This window comes from Leucoraja erinacea, chromosome 3 (assembly GCF_028641065.1).
Source record: "Leucoraja erinacea ecotype New England chromosome 3, Leri_hhj_1, whole genome shotgun sequence".
In the NCBI taxonomy this organism is placed as follows: domain Eukaryota; kingdom Metazoa; phylum Chordata; class Chondrichthyes; order Rajiformes; family Rajidae; genus Leucoraja; species Leucoraja erinaceus.
In genome coordinates, this window is record NC_073379.1 from 53,957,781 (window position 1) to 53,973,407 (window position 15,627).

Consider the following 15,627-nt stretch of genomic DNA (forward strand, 5'->3'; position numbering starts at 1 on the left):
CCGCCATTCAATATGATCATGGCTGATCAGCCACAATCAGTATCCCATGCCTGCTTTCTCCCCATAGATATCATATCAAGGAACATATATATCAATAAAATAGTAAATGGTCTCTAAAATGTGTACATTCCTGCACACATCACCCTTACTTAATGTCAACAACATTACTCAGGTTTTGAATTTGATTACATCAGTGTGTCAGCCACCTTTATCTCTAAAGCCTCTTCCCAGACATTAACTCAGCTGTTTCTAATCAGTTACTTTTGTTTTCCCAAAGTTGTGTTCTACTCGCATAACCTTTTCTGATGTTCCACCGCTCAAATCCTTTCAAAGTGATCTTTCTTTCCCAAATGATGCTATTAATTTCCAGTTATAAGCTACAGCCATGAGACAAATCAAGTTAAGTCAAGTCAAGTCAAGTCAAGTTTATTTGTCACATACACATACGAGATGGGCAGTGAAATGAAAGTGGCAATGCTCGCAGACTTTTGTGTAAAAAGACAAACAACCAAACAAACTATAAACACAATCATAACACACATATGCCTTTACATAATAAATAATGGAAGGAAAAACGTTCAGTAGAGTTAGTCCCTGGTGAGATAGGCGTTTACAGTCCGAATGGCCTCTGGGAAGAAACTCCTTCTCAACCTCCCTGTTCTCACCGCATGGCAACGGAGGCGTTTGCCTGACTGTAGCAGCTGGAACAGTCTGTTGCAGGGGTGGAAGGGGTCTCTCATGATATTGTTGGCTCTGGAGTTGCACCTCCTGATGTATAGTTCCTGCAGGGGGGCAAGTGAAGTTCCCATAGTGCGTTCGGCCGAACGCACTACTCTCTGCAGAGCCTTCTTGTCCTTGGCAGAGCAATTCCCAAACCAGATGGTAATGTTCCCGGTCAAGATGCTTTCCACCGCTGCTGCATAGAAGCACTGGAGGATCCTCGGAGACACTCTGAATTTCCTCAATTGCCTGAGGTGGTAATGACGCTGCCTTGCCTTACTCACGAGTGCTGAGGCTTGTGATGCCCATGTCATATCCTCGGAGATGTGGACTCCCAGATATTTAAAACAGTTCACCCTATACACAGGATCCCCATTTATCCTCAATGGAGTGTACGTCCTCGGATGATGTGCCCTCCTAAAGTCCATGATCAGCTCCTTCGTTTTTTTGATGTTCAAGAGGAGGCTGTTATCCTGGCACCAGAGTGCTAGATCAGCCACCTCCTCCCAGTAGGCCTTCTCATCGTTGTCTGAGATCAGGCCCACCACCACAGTGTCATCAGCAAACTAAATTATTGAGTTGGAGCTGAACCTAGCCACACAGTCATGTGTGTACAGGGAGTACAATAGGGGGCTGAGGACGCAACCCTGGGGCGATCCTGTGGTCAGGGTGAGGGACTTTGATGTATTCCCTCCCATCTTGACTACCTGGGGCCTGGCAGTGAGAAAGTCCAGGACCCAGGCACACAGGGAGGTGTTGAGTCCCAATTCCATTAGCTTCCCGGCCAGTCTGGTGGGGACTATCGTGTTGAAGTCTGAACTGTAGTCTATGAACAGCATCCTCACGTAGCCCCCCTTCTGGCTGTCCAGATGGGAGAGAGCGGTGTGCAAGACCTGGAAGACCGCATCGTCCGTGGAATCTTGAGAGTAAAATTGTGTGTTTGGCATACATTTTGAGTTTCATTTTTCCTGTCACATTCGCAATCATATTTTGTTCATATCCCTTTACTTAACTTACTAATCTTGGCCACAACTGACAGTCTTGTTTTTGAATAGCCACATTCTGTCTCATGAGATATTCCCATATAGCTGCTTCATCAAGAATCCAGTGATATTCAATATGAGCGATATTAGATATGAGCAATATTGGTTGAAATGATGTGTGGCACAATGGACAAGTGATAGAATTTCAATCATCAATCTAACGTGATGCCCACACACTGATGCAATGATCAAGAAAGCCCTTCAACATATTTACTTTCTAAGGCATCTGAAAAGATTCAACTAGTCCACAATGATTCTTTCAAACTTCCACAGATGTACAAGAGAAAGTATTCAGATAGCATATCTCTCAGCCTAGTATGGCAACCGCTCCGCTCTTGACTTCCTGAGGGTGGTGAACCTATAGAGAACGGTGAATACAGCCCAATCCATCACTGGCTCATCACATCCTTCCATCCAATCCATCTTCATTGTGCATTGCATCAGGAAGGCTGGAATATCGTCATGGATGCCTGACACTTTGGCCTATCCCTTTTCTCTCTTCTTCCTTCTGGGAGATGATTTAGGAGCGTGAAAGCCCACACTTCCAGACAAGAGCAGCTGCCTCTCCACTGCTCTCCACGAGTGTAGGAGCAGGGAGGTTCTACTGCAGTTGCACAGGGTCTTGGTGAGACCACACCTGGAGTATTGTGTACAGTTTTGGTCTCCTAATCTGAGGAAAGACATTCTTGCCATAGAGGGAGTACAGAGAAGGTTCACCAGACTGATTCCTGGGATTTCATTTGAAGAAAGACTGGATAGACTCGGCTTGTACTTGCTAGAATTTAGAAGATTGAGGGGGGATCTTATAGAAACTTACAAAATTCTTAAGGGGTTGGACAGGCTAGATGCAGGAAGATTGTTCCCGATGTTGGGGAAGTCCAGAACAAGGGGTCACAGTTTAAGGATAAGGGCGAAATCTTTTAGGACCGAGATGAGAAAAACATTTTTCACACAGAGAGTGGTGAATCTCTGGAATTCTCTGCCACAGAAGGTAGTTGAGGCCAGTTCATATTTAAGAGGGAGTTCATATTTAGTTCATATTTAAGAGGGCTATATTTAAGAGGGAGTTAGATGTGGCCCTTGTGGCTAAAGGTATCAGGGGGTATGGAGAGAAGGCAGGTACAGGATACCGAGTTGGATGATCAGCCATGATCATATTGAATGGTGGTGCAGGCTCGAGGAACCGAAAGGCCTACTCCTGCACCTATTTTCTATGTTTCTATGCTAGCAGACGCCTGTGCCAATTACCTTTTTCACACCCAATTGCCGGTGGTGCTTCCACCTACTCTTACCTCAAACTCGTTCGATTATTCTGCTATTGTTTGTAAGTATTATTTTTTGCATTACTCAGATCCACATTACAATCTTGCACCAACCTACAGTTTTACATGTGTCATTGTATTTATTGTTGTAGTTATCATTACTGCATGCCTACTGTGTATTCCTTGAGGTTCATGTAAACTTGGCATTTCATTGCACCGCGGTGTAGATTGCAATTAACTAAATCATCTGAATCCGAATCTGACTTCATGCAGGTAGGTGCCCATTGTGCCTCCAATATACATTGGAGATCCTAAACCCAGAGGTAATAATATCTAGTATCCTATTGAGGAAGGACATTAACGCACACTGAGAAATCGTTTCACCCATCACACAGCTTTATCGACAGGCCCTGTAAATGAATGCATCCATAAATAGGAACAAGCAAAAAAAAAAGATAGATTCCTTCAAAGAATAATTAAGGTACCCACTTAGTAAACTGCATCACATATTTAGACACACTAAAACCAACGTTCATACATGTTAACTTAATGGATAATGAGTTAAAGAATAAAATGTGGCTGCAGATTTACGCCATTCTAGAAAAAGACCAGCAAGCAAGCAGCCTGATTTTTACAAACAAATCTCTCACCTCTGTGAACTATCTCGTGTAAGGCGAAGCCACTTTGATACCATTTGTTCCACTTTATGGGATTTGCGAACTTGGACCATGTTGTCCTCTGGTTCTTCCATTTAGCTGCAAAAGAATGATATTGCTCTTAATCCACTTTTTAATAATCATCTCAGTATCTGCATTAATCATAAACAGAGCAGAACAGCACAGCAATTGCTTTGTAGAAACAAGGAACTGCAGATGCTGGTTTACAAAAGAAGACACAAAGTGCTGGAATAACTCAATGGGTCAGACAGCATCACTGGAAAACATGAACAGGCTCTTTCCGCATCCAACACATCTTCCTCCGACATTTCCATCACCTCCAACGTGATAACAAAATGAGACATTGACATATCTTCCCATCTACAGCCCTTTCCATCTTTCACAGAGATTGTACCATCCACAAATTATTGGTTCACTCATCCCTTCACACCAAACTACCCCCTCTCCAGGTGCTTTCACCTCAGGGGATGTAACACCTGTCCCTATACCTCCTCTCTCATCTCCATTCAGGGAACCCAGCAACCCTTCCAGATGTGGCAGAGGTCCCCATACACCTCCTCTCACCTCTACTGCATCCGGTATTCCCCATGTGACCTCTTGTACATCGGTGAGACCAGGCGTAGACTCAGCGACCATTTCACCAAACATTTGCGCTCAATCGGCCAAGGCCTACTGGATCTCCTAATTACTAACAATTTTAACTCCTCTTTTCATTCCCACACTGACCATTCTGTCCGGGGCATCCTCCATTGCCAGAGTGAGGCCACACGCAAACTGGAGGAACAACACCTCATATTCTGCTTGGATAAGCAACATAAACGTTGAATTCTCCAATTTGTGGTAATTACATAACCCTCCTCTTTTCTTTCCCCATATAACCCCCAATCTTCTCCCCCCTCCTCTGTGCCCCAAAGGGACTCAAATCTATTTCTCTTCTCCCCTTTCCCTTCCACCGATATACCTTCCTCTAGCTTCATAATTCACAACTCTTCAATCTTTTTGTCTCACATCTTCTGTCTTATCCTCTGCCTTTGACCAACCATCTGACTATAAAAAAAAACTGTCTCCCATATCAACATGCCAGGCTTTGTCCTGCCAGATTTCTTTATGACTTTGTTTTCCCGACACAAAACATCACCTATCCATGTTAAATACGAGTAAATACTGTACAAGGAATTAAATATGTTTGCCTTTTTTTTTAAAGCAGATAGTCTCCATAATGAAAAACATTAAACTTCTGAATTGTAAATACTCTTCCTTGTTCAGATTTATATTTGACTTATGATTAACTCTTTACTGACTTCTTAGTTCAGGGGCAATTGTGGATAGCCACTAAAGGCAGGCAATGTCAACACCACAAGAATGGATACATTTTAAAAATCACTTTCCCAATGTTTCCATCACTTGTTCGCCAATTTCTGAGCTTCAGACCTACATTCTGAGCTTAGCATTCAAGTGAGATTCATAAGCATTTCAAAAGTGAAAGGTAATATCCAATTTGAACAGAAACTTAACATTAATACATAAAGAAGAGGAGCAGGAAAATGCCAATCTGCTCCTTCAGCTTGTTCTCCCTTCAGTAAGAACATGGCTGATCCAATCTTGGCCTCAACTCCAGTTTCTTGCTCTTTCCTCATATTTCCTGGCTCCCTTGTAGTTCAGGTGTTTGTTCATCTCTGCCCCCAGTCTATTCAATCAGTCCATCTTTGAAATGGCCTCCCTTTATTTTGATACTCTGCCTTCTCATTCTAGTCACGACCATGGGAAAACATCCTCTCAGCATCACCTTGTCAATTCCCTTCACTCTCTGGGGAGTCAAATTAGGAAGTGTGCTTTAGTTTCATGGATTGTGAACATCTGAATCCCTCATTGTTTCGTTGATAGTTCCTATATAATGTCCACCAACTGGAGCATTTAATTAAAACCAATGGAGTTGCAGCAGTGGCTTCTGCTGTTGTTTTGTACAATTCATGAAACATTTGTGAAGCATTAAATATCAGAGTTTACTACTTTGTCTACGAAACAAAAGATACGTCGAAGACATTTTAAAACAGTTTAAACAACCTTTTTCCTTCTGAATGTTTCATCTTACTATGCATCCATTCCAGCGCTAAGAAAAAGGTTGTTTTAACTGTTTGTTAAAACAGTTCCAGCTCTGGTAATGATCAAATTCCAAAGAAACTCTCGGAGCTACCAATCTTTTTTATTCCCACATTAGCGACACAGCTGTGAGAACTAAATGGTGTTTGGAGGTAGGGGGTCCCCAGGTAGCAGCTGAAAAGCCTGGGAGCCCGATCTCCTCCCCTGCGTGCTTCTAGCTAACATTCAACCACTCAAGAACAAGCGTGTAGAGCTCAGAGCAAGACAGCTGCTTCAAAGGGAGATCAGGGACTGCTGTGTCTTCAGAGATAGACTAAAAAAGAGAGTCGACCATCTCTCAGTGTTGTTCCTGCAGAGACTGAAGCGCAAGACGAAGAGAGTAATGCAGCCATAATCTGAGGAGGCCGTGGGTCGACTTCAGGACAGCATCGAGTCGATCGACTGGAACATGTTCAAGATCACTTCATCCGGACTGAATGAGTACACCTCAGACAACACCAATGAAATGCGTTGACAACTTCATTACAACGAAGACAATTAAAATCTATCGTTACCAGAAATCGTGGATGAACAGGAAGATTCACTCTGGGAATATCCAGAACCAAGGATTTCAAGATTTAATGCAGAAGAAGTTCAAGTATGATCTCCAAAGGACTATTGGGGATTCTCAACAACTGGCGCTCTGCAAGGATCCATTCTCAGTCCCTTTGTATGCTCCCTATACACTGGCAACTGGGCTGACCAAATTCTCCTCTAACTCCTTTTGCAGGTTTGCAGATGGCAACACCGCAGTGGGCTGGATCTCTAAGACTGACAGGGTGGACTACAAGAAGTAGATAGAGAGCTTAATAAAATGGTGTCAAGACAACATGCTCTCCCTCAATATCAGTAAGACAAAGGGACTAGTTATTGACCAGGAAACGAGGTGCTGTACACACCACAATCAGCATCAATGGTGCTGAAGTGGATATCACCAAGTGCTTCAAGTTCCTAGGTGTAAATATCATTGAATCTGTGGCCAAGAAAGCACACCAATGCCTCTACTTCCACAAAAGACTAAGGAAGTTCAGCATATTTCCAATGACTCTTACCAACTACTACGGATGCACCATAGAAAGCTTCCTATCAGGATTCATCACATTTTGTTTGGCAATAGCGTTGCACAAAATGGTGAGAAATTGCTAAATGTTGTAGATGTAGTCCAGTCCAGCACACAAACCAGCCTTCCCCGGGTTTCCCCCCCCCCCCCCCCCAATCTCATAACCTACCTCACTTTGGCCCTTGCACTTTTTCCCACACTTTCTCTGCAACTATAAACCTATAATGTTGTAACACTATATTCTGCACTCTTTTACACTACCTGATTTTTCACTGTTTCTCAGTACACCTGACAATAATAAACCAATGCCAATATCAATGCCAATATTTCCAAAACAAACTAGAGGTTCAATTATATCAAGCGGATGCCAGGCAATTGTAGCCATCATGGGATACTAGTCAAAATTAGAGACAATCTCTAGTAACGAGGTACCTCTATCAGATTAGTTCAATAGCTTTTACACCCGTTTTTAACAAAGTTCCACCCAAACGAGTCCATCCCTCCCCACTGGTTCTGTCCCTTAGCCCTCAGTGACAGACATCAGATCCGTTTTCATCATGGTGTTCTCTCAGAAAGCCTGAATGGGACAGGTTCCAAATCGTCCAAACAATCTAGACCCATGGCAATTTGTGAACAGGTAAAATACTTTTGTGAATGACATCATCTCTCTTGTACTACATACAGTTCTGGATCACCTTTACAGTAAGAACACTTCTGAGAAAATGCTATTCATTGACTCCAGCCAAACCTTCCACACCATTATCCTCTCATCTCTAAGCTTCTGGAATTTGACCTTGAGGCCTCCATCTGCAACTGGTTTCTGGACTGCCTAATCAGCAAACCACAATTGGGAAGAATTGGTCATAATAGTTCCTCTACTCTGACCATCAGCACCAGTGTCCCTCAGGGTAGTGTGTTCAGTTCCTCACGCTCTTCCCTATAAAACTATCACTATATAGTCAAGTATAATGCCAACTCGATCTTCTAGTTCCCCCAATGATGCTACTGCTGTCTGTTGGATAAACAATAATGATGAGACGGAGTACAGGAAACAGATCAACAACCTGTGTCACAGTGTCAGGATGACAATCCATCCATTAATGTCAGCACAATGAAAGAGGAAATAAATGGGTGAATACAACCCCGTCTTCATCATTGGAACTGGTCTAGAGAAGAACAACTGCTTCAAGCTCTTAGGCATCCGTATCACCTGGACCATAACCTGGTCCCATCACACTGATGCAATGATCAAGACAGTGCATCAACATATTTACTTTATTAGGTGTCTGAGAAGATTCAATATGTCCACAAGGATCCCTTGAACTTCTATAGATATGCTGCAGGAAACATTCTGACGGGATGCATCTCAGAATGGTATGGCAACAACCCTGCACTTGACCACCTTAAATGAATGAATATGAATGAATATTTATTACATGTCATTTGAACCTCAGTGAGGCTCAAACGAAACTCAGTTTCCACAGCCATACAAACAGAGACAATTCCTACAAGACACACACACAATTCAATTTGCACAAACATCCATCACAGTGAATCTCCTCCTCACTGTGATGGAAGGCAAAGTCTTTTCTCTCCCCTGCACCATTTTTCTCCCGATGTTGAAGCCCCAGGCGGGCGATGGTAATTTCCATGGCCATTTTAGGCTGCGCCGGGCGATGTACGGCCCCGCTCCAGGCCCAAAAGTCACAATGTTGGAGCCCCCGGCAGGTGTTCGAATGTCCCGCGGCCATTAAAGCTGCGCCGGGTGATGTACGGCCCCGCTCTGGGTCGTTCCAACCCCGCAACACGGGCTGGAGAAGTCGCATTGCGGGAGCCAGCCGGCCAGCCCCACGATGGTAAGTTCGCAGCTCCGCAGGCTCTGGGACTGGAGCCCCAGGTCGTTCCAGCTGGAGGTCGCTCCACGGTGCTAGGCCCCAACGACAACGGAGACCCGCCAGGAAAACGATCGGGTCTCCCGTTCAGGAAAGAGATTTTTTAAAGTTTCCCCTGCCCCCCCACAAAAACACAGTTAAAAACAGTATTAAAAAACACGAATAACTACATTTAACTAGTCAAAAAATAAAAAAAGACAGACAGGCTGAAGGGGCCTCTGCAACAGCGAGTCGCGCCACCGCCGTATCTAACCTCTCCCTAACCGTATCTAGCAACTTGCAAAGTAGTTATTCCTGAATCTAATGGATTGCAACTTCTAGTTTCTGTACTTCCTGCCCAATGGCAGCAGTGAGAAGAGGGAATTGCCCAGATGGTGGGATCTTTATTGATAGATTATGTCGTCTTGAGGTAGCGCCTCATGTAGATACTTTTGTGGGAAGAAGGGCTGTACTTGCAATGGACTGGATGGGTCCATCACTCTCTGTACCCTCATAGAAACATAGAAAATAGGTGCAGAAGTAGGCCATTTGGCCCTTCGAGCCTACACCGTCATTCAATATGATCATGACTGATCATCCAAATCAATATCCCATACCAGCCTTCTCTCCATACCCCCTGATCCCTTTAGCCACAAGGGCCACATCTAACTCCCCCTTAAATCCAGCCAATGAACTGGCCTCAACTACCTTCTGTGGCAGAGAATTCCACAGATTCACCACTCTCTGTGTAAAAAATGATTTTCTCATCTCGGTCCTAAAAGACTTCCCTCTTATCCATAAACTGTGACCCCTTGTCCTGGACCCCTCATCTGTTCCTTTACATTGGAACTGCCTAGCTGGCCATGATGCGACCAATCAGGATACGTTCTACGGTTCATCAGTAACAGTTTGTTTAAGTATTCCCCCCCCTGGCGGCCCACGCCACCCCGCTGACCACCGCTGGGGCCACGCCACCCCTGCTGACCCCCCCCGTTTGGTCCACGCCACCCCCGCTGACCCCCGCTGGGCACGCCACCCTGCTGACCCCGACGGCGATCACGCCACCCCCTGATCCCCGCTGGGCCCCGCACCCCTGCGATGGGCACGCTGCACCCCCGCTGGTGCACCACCCCTGCTGACCCCACGTTTGGTCCAACGACACACACGCTGACCCCCGCTGGGCCCACCGCCACCCTGCGTGACCCGCGCCGGGATCACGCCCACCCCCCTGATCCCCGCTTGTCCACGCCACCCCGCGCTGGGCCCACGCCACCCACGCTGATCCTCGATGGGCCCTGCCCCCCCGCTGGGCCCACGCCACCCCCTGAGCTGACCACGCCACCCCTGGGGCCCCCGTTGGTCCCCACCCTCGCTGACCCCACGCTGGGCCCACGCCACCCTGCTGACCACCGCTGGGCCACGCCCCATGGCTGACCACCGCAGGGATCACGGCCACCACCTGCTGATCCCCGCTGGGCCCACGCCACCCCCTGACCCCCGTTGGAGACACGCCACACGCCGCTGGTGCCCCGACAGCACATGCACCCTGCTGACCCCCGCAGGGATCCGACCACACCCACTGCCCCGCTGATCCCCGCTGGGCCTCATTCGCCCACCACCGCTGGGCCCACTCCACCCCCGCTGGTTCCACACCACCACTGCTGACCCCTACTGGGCCCACACCACCCCCACTGGGCCCACTCCACCCCCGCTGGTTCCACACCACCGCTGCTGACCCCCGCTGGGCCCACGCCACCCCTGCTTGCTGGTACCCCCTCAGGGTCACTCCACCCCTGCTGATCCCCCTGGGTCCCACGCCACCCCTGCTGGGACCAATAACGTCAGCACCGGAGAGCACTCTCGGAGCTCGCTGTGCGCATAGACGCTGGGCACATCCCCGATAGGCTGAGACACAACCCAGAGGAGGGATAAGGCACTATTTCTGACCCCGGGCTTGGCCGCACAAAAAAAACGGAGATACGTGTGGACCGCATAAGGACACCATCTTGCACACGATGTTGCGGGCACGCGCGACCCTCACGCATAGTGTGCTTCTAGATGCCTGGACGAGAAAATGAAAATCCGTCCCTATAGCACGCCACGCTGGCGACATGCTCGCACAGGCCACGGGCCCGGCCAATTCCATCCTAAATCTAAACAACATCAAGCAGATAGCGCCACTTAATGCTCCTTGCTGCGGCCCATCCCATGCAAGAAAACCCTGGCACAGGCCAAACGCCCACCATACGCCGCGGATAGCCGACCAGCTGGTATCACGCCACCGCCCTCGCTGTCTGTGCTGGGTACACACCCCCCCGCCCTGTGTCCCACGCGACTGCCCGATAAACCCCGCGTGGATAATCAGTCAACTTGCCATAGAAGGAGGGGATAAAAAGAGAAAGGACCGAGGAGTGGGGGACGCAGCGAGAGGGGGCTGCGAAAACGCGGAGAGACCGCACACAGAGGTTGCATCATTCTCACTGCCAGGGTCGGACATAGAGGGCTCATCAGACCCCTGCCCCACATTATATTCCGTCAGGAGACAATCCACCTGTCTGTCATAACGCTCTAATAGGATGCACGTGGACGCCGTTAGAGATGTTAGGGAATTCAAACGGTATATATCTGTGCGCCGCAGTACGCTGTTACGATGGATGACAAATAGCAAGTGAGGTCCAAGCCTTATGAGGTGCGATCTCGCACCATCACTTTCCATCTAAAGTCACACACATGGGGTCAATGGACTAATGGTCAGTATCCCAGAGGATCCACATTATGCAACGGTGACCCAACAAAACCCAACTTCAAAAAGACAAGGATCCACAGCACCGACTAATATGAGTCTATGTTATTTATGTCTATCGCTGAACGCGCGTCACGGTGAATAATAAACTAACGACCTATACAAATAGTTACTTCTTAGCGCCATACGTTTGCCTCGTTTCATCATAGGCGTATGTGGACAATGGCGTTATCTGAACATAAAACGCAAACCCTAACAGGTTACAGGACATGAAGAAGGGGGGAAAGGGTAGCGGCGCTCACTTGGAAGATGGGAAGTGTGTAGCTTCTAGAATACAGGATTGCTTAATAATATCATGATCTGTAACCAACAAACAGGGGTGTGTGAGAATTCGTATGGAAGCTGATCGTCTAAAGGAGACAAACCAATGCGCATGGATCCTGCCATGGGTAGGCTCCAATGAGGAGCACCGGGAGCACTTATTGAGGAATCCCATTCCGCGATCCCGTACTCACTCCCTTCTCTTGCATTACAGGTGGTATCGAGAAACTGTGGAGTTTAACCTAAAGCATTGTGGAGTAGATTTCGCATGTCCTTATGTGGAATAACCCTGAGTGATGAACTGAAGAGCAGCCCTGACCAGATTCAAGTTGGAATGGGATATTACCCTGGTTCGAGTACCTATCGACCTCTAGGGTTTACCCGGTGTGTGCGAAGAGTTCTCGGTGTTGCAGTTGTCTATTTTCAGTAGGAGATTTGTGTGAGACGGTGCGGTGCTGAAGCGCGGCGGTGTGGCCAGGTCGGCCATTGTAAGCCGATTTGCGTCACTCTGGATTCGTGGCTAATGTGGCCCCGCCTAAGGGAAGTCCCGCGCGTATATGTTCGTACTGTATAATCCGCTTGTTAAATCAAGATTAACTAAACATTTTTCGCCGAGGAGACGATTAGGTTTCATCTACAACAACCACACATGGATAGCAGCAAAGACGAGCTTGCCTTGTTGACTACGACTAGTGGTGCACTTTTTGCGCCAGCCGTAGTACCCAAGCTCGAGTGAGTACACTTGCGTAGACCAGCAGATTCATCGGTGTCCATCAGCCTCAGTAAATTGTAATTGGTGTATGAACAGTGATCGTAACTGACCTTACGCTTATCCTTTTAGCCAATGCACCGGCATTCATACTGTTCAAACAATACTTTACGGAGGAATGTAATCTACTGCATCGTGACATTGAAATTTTAAAACTCTCACAGCAGGATTGAGCTGCCTTGCTTGGTTAGCTTCTTGTGTGTGCAGCAATTTCGTCATGGTCACTTTACCATACCGCCCCACGTTGTGTCCCCCTCTGTCTTATCGCTCTCACGTCTCAGCCCGCCTCGTCGCCGGCTCCCCATCTCGTGCTCCTCCGCGGTCTCTCGGCATCCCAATCAGGGACTTTGGGCAGTAACAAAAATGCTGGCGAAACTCAGCGGGTAAGCTCGGGGGAATGCCTGCGCACTGAGAGGGGAGGGCCGCAGGGAATGCAAAATATGCCAGAGGAGCGGCGTGGAATTCTGCCGAGGGTAGCCAGGAGAGACTGCTGTGCACTGCACAGACTTCCGCTAGAAGACGGGCGCCAGCCGCTAGAACTTGCCGATGGTAAGATGGTGGTCACCAACTGTGCGTAACTCACAAGCTCACACAGTAGACTACTGCCGGAGGTTCGCATCGCTTGCGCGAAGAAGATGTCCCAGGGCCAGTGAGTGATCAGTACACGAAATAAACCAGTAACAGGAGGCACCTTGCTAAGTCAGCATGCAGCGAGAAGAGTCGCCGCATTCTCTAAGAAACATTTGCAAGGGTTTGGGGGGGTGGAATAAAGCGGAGAGAAGATCGAGCGGTAAGCAGCGTATGAGAGCAGAGCCTCAGCCCGTGCTCTCGGATGCGACTGATAGAAGTAAAAGTGACTTAGTGGACTCTAAGAGACACCGGTAACCACGACGGCGTGGTGCTGCCTTGCCCCGGAGTTCCTCCAGCACTGTGTGTTTTTTGTTTGGCTCTGAGTTGAAGTGACCCTCCGTGTCTACCGGTCTCAGCATGACGTGCGAGGGTCCGGTGGGGGACGGGGTACCGAGGGTGTCTCCTACTGTCTAGGGGGCTGTGACACGAACAGATGAGTGTCAGCAAAGGATGGGGCCGTGGGGCGCCGCGCGGCCTGTGGGGGTGCAGGATTAAGAGGGGGTACTCTGCCGCTCGTGGCTACCAGACACGAGTCGAACTACGTGGTATTCTTCGGCGTCTCACCACTTCGACAGAGCAGCCATAGATGACTGCTCAACCCACTGGAGCGAGGGAGAGATGAGGACCGGAGTCTCTAGGAGCGCGAACTGCATGAAGGGCTGCTGGGATGTCGTGCCTAACTTGTGTGTGCGTCTCCGCTAAGGGTGTGTCGAAGGTGAGTACAAAGTAAAAATTATCATTACTCATGGGGGTCTTATCCCTATTTTCCTAGAAAAAAACAATTTTCCATCCACTCGTGAAAGGGTTCTTTTCTGGTCAAAACCTATCTTAACCCCCACCCCACGTGTGACGACCACAAGGACCTCAATACCAGCGACGTGAGACAACATGTGAGCGGAAAGATAATCAGAACAGGTGGTTGTAGGTAAACTAATACTACAATATCGAGGAACGAAACCTGAGGAGCAGAAAAAATGAAAATGAAGCTCGGGTAGATGAAGACACCGGCAAGGTGCTGGGCAGGAATAAAAGCGACACAAAATGATAAAACAGAAATCAAGAATAGCACAAATAATACAAAGCAATTGTATTAAAACAAATAAAGAACGATATAAAAGACAAAGTAGAACTAAAGCAAAATATCAATCCAAGGCAGAGCAGAAACAAAAAAAAAAAACACCCCAAAAAGAGAAAAAATTCCTAAATCTAATCAAAACAAAGAAGCAAAATATGAAAAAAATATAATCAAAAAAAAGAGAATCAACAATAAATAAAGTCAAAAGAAATCAACAAACATTAAATATAAAACAAACACACTAGGGAAAAAAAAAACAGAGCACCCAAGAACGAGTAAACTCAAAATCAGCATCCATATAAAAGATCCGGGCCAAAAAGTACCTAGCCAGAAGTTACATGCGTAAAGGGAAAGTGCACAACACACGAAAGCATAAAGAAGAACAAGGCGAAATAATGAAGAACCAACAAAACAGAAATACCAGAAAAGGTCGTCCAAAAAAACTAAATGTTAACAGGAATAGATTGAAATCTGACAACAAAAGACGAACGCAAAAACAGGGAGACCCTACATACCCGACGTCGGAGCAAAAACTATTCGAACTAAAGACGTGACAGACCAGCAGAAAAGTCTGGGAACCGACTGAAACTCTAAAAAGACAATAAAACCAACAAGCACAAAAGCAGAAAGAACAGAATGGAAAAAATGATCTAAACCCGACAAGAAGGCACGAACCCCGCCAAGGAACCCAAGAGAAAGACAAAAAAAAACATCATCGAACCAAATCAACTTCAAAACACCACATTTAGAAAGAAAGTGGAACAAAAACATCGGGAATTCAAACTAGCCGGAACTCTAGGGCGAAGTCATGGTGCCAACAAAACTGGGGGGAACACAAAGGGTCCATAAGAGTAGTTGTAAAAAAGAGACTAATGCGAACACGGGAAGTAGGATTCCAAGAAATGAGGAGAGCAGAAAAGGGGAGTCAGGGCAAGAGCACCACGATGAAGCGAGTAACCTCGCGTGGCAAGCCGAAATTCACGCTAAAAAGTTGGAACTGAAATGGGAACGGAGGGGTGATGTATTCGGTGAACGATCCCTTGCCCGAAAGGGCTGCACCTGCCACGATCACATCGTAGGAAGCCCCTAGTGGCAGGTGAAACAAAATTTCAGGTACAGGCAAAAGCCATTCACATCGTCCACTGTCACAATCAAGGACGGTGGGTAAAGGACAACAATACCCGCAGATCGGGAAAGAGAGCTGCCATGGGAGGATCAAGCCAAGCTGAGTGGGATGTATCCAGTCGGGGCACACTAAATGGCAAGCCAACACTAATCGCTGTGAGTATGTATCCAGTGGCTGGAATTAATGACCAA

The 15,627-nt window shown here is 47.2% G+C and overlaps 2 protein-coding genes across 2 annotated transcripts in view; one reads left to right on the forward strand and one right to left on the reverse strand.

The window, feature by feature from the left end:
* LOC129695607 (FERM and PDZ domain-containing protein 1) overlaps positions 1–4,408 on the reverse strand; it is a 96,519-nt gene extending 92,111 nt beyond the window's left edge. The window contains exon 1 of the mRNA XM_055632713.1: positions 3,676–4,408. Within this exon, the coding sequence (XP_055488688.1) occupies positions 3,676–3,776 (101 nt within the window). The 5' untranslated portion in view covers positions 3,777–4,408. The remainder of the gene's footprint in view (positions 1–3,675) is intronic.
* The window catches only part of LOC129695600 (zinc finger and BTB domain-containing protein 5), a 413,756-nt gene that overhangs the window by 212,602 nt on the left and 185,527 nt on the right, over positions 1–15,627 (forward strand). The window lies entirely within an intron of this gene.